Source organism: Ailuropoda melanoleuca, chromosome 14, assembly GCF_002007445.2.
Source record: "Ailuropoda melanoleuca isolate Jingjing chromosome 14, ASM200744v2, whole genome shotgun sequence".
In the NCBI taxonomy this organism is placed as follows: domain Eukaryota; kingdom Metazoa; phylum Chordata; class Mammalia; order Carnivora; family Ursidae; genus Ailuropoda; species Ailuropoda melanoleuca.
Window position 1 is genome coordinate 45,980,436 of NC_048231.1, and position 3,212 is coordinate 45,983,647.

Genomic DNA, 3,212 nt, shown 5'->3' on the forward strand with positions numbered 1-3,212 from the left:
CCGGCGTTCTGGGATCGAGCCCCACATCAGGCTCCTCCACTGGGAGCCTGCTTCTTCCTCTCCTACTCCCCCCGCTTGTGTTCCCTCTCTCGCTGGCTGTCTCTCTCTGTCAAATAAATAAATAAAATCTAAAAAAAAAAAGAAGAAGAAGGTAAAGTTAACACACACATACACACACCCCATGGTGTTTAGATGATGTTAAGTGCCAAGAAGAAAGAACAAACCAGCAGGAGAGGATGTGTTTGTGTTGGAGTGGGGTTTTTTGGTATTTGATTTTATTTTGTTTTTTTCAGAGGGAGGGTTGCCAGAATGTGAGGGAGTTAATCGGGTAGTTGTATGGGAGAAGAACATTCAAGGAGGGGAAATGCAAATGCAAGGTCCTGAGGCTACAGGATACCCGGAATATTGGAGGAAACAGGGAGGATGCCAGTGTGGCTGGGATGAGTGAACAGCAGAGAGGCAACAGAGCGGCCAGATCAGGCCATTATGAGCACTCTGGCATTTACTCAGAGGAGATGGAAAGTCCCTGGGCAGTTTTGAGTATCTGACTTGTGTCTTAACAAAATCATTTTGGCCTCTATGCTGAGAACAGTCTATATATATAATTGGGCAAGGGTAAAAAGCCCAGAGACCTAGCAGGAGGGGTTATTGCAATGGTATGGGTAAGAGCTGGTGGTGGCCAGGACCCAGCTGGTAGCAGGAGAGCCCATAAGATGTAGGTGGTTTCTGGATGTGTTTTGAAGATGGAGCTGTGGAGTTTTTTAATGGATTGAACATAAAGTATGCAAGGGAAAGGAGTTAAAGCTATTGTTAGGTTTTTGGCTTGAACAACTTAAGGATAGAGTTGCGGGGCACCTGGGTAGCTCTGTCGGTTGAGCCTCCAACTCTTGGTTTCAGCTCAGGTCATGATCTTGGGTCATGAGATCAAGCCCCACATCAGGCTTTGTGCTTGGTGTGGTGGGGGGCGCCCTGGTGGCTCAGTCCATTAAGTGTCTGACTCCTGATTTCAGATCAGGTCATGATCTCAGGCTTATGAGATCAGGCCCCACATGGAGCTCCCTGTTCAGCAGGGAGTCTGCTTGGAATTCTCTCTCTCCCTCTCCCTCTGCTCCTCCTCCCATGCTCTAAGAAATAAATAAAAGAATAGAGTTGCCATTTCCTGAGATGCAGACAGCTTTGAGAGGAGCAGGTTTGGGGTGGAATCATTGAACATCATGAGATCAGTTTTGAATAAATGACATTTTAAGATCCTCTTAGACATGCAGGTGGAAATAAGTCGGAGGTTGTATGTACTGGAATTTAGGGAAAAGGCTCAGTCTGGAAATCTAAGAATCATTAATGTACAGATAGCACTACAGACTTGAAATTGGGTAAGACCACCAGGGGAATGAGGTAGGTAGAGAAGGAGTACAGGGACTGAATGCTGCCCCACAGTGTTCAGAGGTAGGCAACAGGTGGAAGAATGGGCAGGAAGGACTGGAAAGGGGCAGCCTCCGAAGTGGAAGGAAACCAGGGAAGTGGGGGATGGCAGCCAGGCAGGACATGCTCCAAGGAGTAGAGGGGGACGCTGGCTTCATAGTTCTGATGGTTCACAGGCCTCTTCAGTGACTGTTACGAGAGGTGGAGGTGGAGGCTTAGAGTAAATTCAAAAAAATGAAGAGGGAAATTGGATATGGAGAGCATAGGCAGCTCTTCAAAGAGTTTTGATACTGAATTTAACACAGAAGCTATGTGATACAATTGTGCTCCGCTATTGTGTTGCTCTTTGACCAGTTCATCTAGTGCTCAGCTTTGGTCCTTAAATCTCTGCTCAAAGTTAAGTTGGGATTTCAGAGCCGGGGTGGATTGTAATGAGAAGGTAGCATAAGACCTTGGAAAAGTCAAAGGGATTTGGAAGTGAAACTAAACTAAATTCAGTAAAGAGTAAACCTTTGGCCCATGTTGGCCTCTCACCATTTCAAGTAGTTTGGTTCTGGTTTAGTTCTAGATTCACAGTGTCCACAGCTTAGCATGTTTGTTGTTGGTCCTGGACCATCTTTCTCATTCCCCAGGGTGCCTGTCTCCAGGTTCACTAGCACGTGGTTACAGGCTCCACCGCTTCCACTGAGAATATTCTGTAATCCTGGGGTCAGTGTCTAAGTGACAGGTATTTGTAAGATGCATTTGCAGAAGAAGATCCCTTGCTAGGAGGGAAAACCATCTAGACTGTAACTACGTAAGCCTGGTGAAGCAATCAAGTAATTTATACTGTTCGGTTTTTACTGAAAATTTTAATTTCAGACTGTTTTTGCTTAATGATGGTAGTCATGGTCAGCTGTTAATCCACCTGTGTTTGCGTTTCTCCTCAGATCGCAACACCCGCCCGCTATATGGTGACCTTGGGAGGGACCTCCTTCACTGTGAAGTATTTGCGTAGTCGGGGCTACATGTCGACGCCGCCTCCTGTTACGGAGTATCTACAAGACAGGATGGAAGAGACCAAGGAGCTTCTTACAGAGAAAATGGAAGAAACAAAGGATAGACTCACTGAAAAATTACAAGAAACCAAAGAAAAAGTTTCTTTTAAGAAAAAAGTGGAATAGGGTGCCTTATATAACAGGTGATAGACAATTTCTGCACTTTAACCCTTTGGAGACTTCGGACAAAGATACATGCTCCTGATTATTTTTTTGGTTGGTTGCCTAAATATACCAGTTCTCTGAGGGTTAAAGACCTGAGATACCTTTTTAAAGTTAAATATTACTAGAAAAATCAGTGTTTTTGAAAGGAAAAAAATGAACCCAGTATAAGAATGTAACGTCAGTAGCACCATTAAGCAGTGGTTAATGTCTCATAAGTCAGAGCCCTTTTTTCAGGGCCTTCAGAATCATACTTGCTTTGTGTTTTTTGCAGCTATAATTTATGCAGATGAAGCAGTTGGCTCCGTGAATAACTGATGTGGCCCTAGACAGGGTGTTAACACTGGGTTTTCATCTTCATGTTATTCATTGAGCTTTTAACTATATTTATTTCTTAATGTGGAGACCAATATTACCATCAAAACTGCCAGTGAATAAGAGAATATTTAGTGTTTCTGTAAAAACAGTATATAACAATTATATACCAGTTAAAATACACATTTTATACAAAGGAAGTTGAATAAAAATTGAGTCGTATATGTGTAAATAAGATGTATTGGTTTCATGTAAATGAAAAATTGACCCTTTAAAAAT

The 3,212-nt window shown here is 43.2% G+C and overlaps 1 protein-coding gene across 1 annotated transcript in view; it reads left to right on the forward strand.

Moving 5' to 3' along the window:
- The window catches only part of FAM210A (family with sequence similarity 210 member A), a 40,475-nt gene extending 37,954 nt beyond the window's left edge, over positions 1-2,521 (forward strand). Inside the window, exon 3 of the mRNA XM_034642062.1 lies at positions 2,349-2,521. Within this exon, the coding sequence (XP_034497953.1) occupies positions 2,349-2,376 (28 nt within the window). The 3' untranslated portion in view covers positions 2,377-2,521. The remainder of the gene's footprint in view (positions 1-2,348) is intronic.
- The last annotated feature ends 691 nt before the right edge of the window (positions 2,522-3,212 follow it).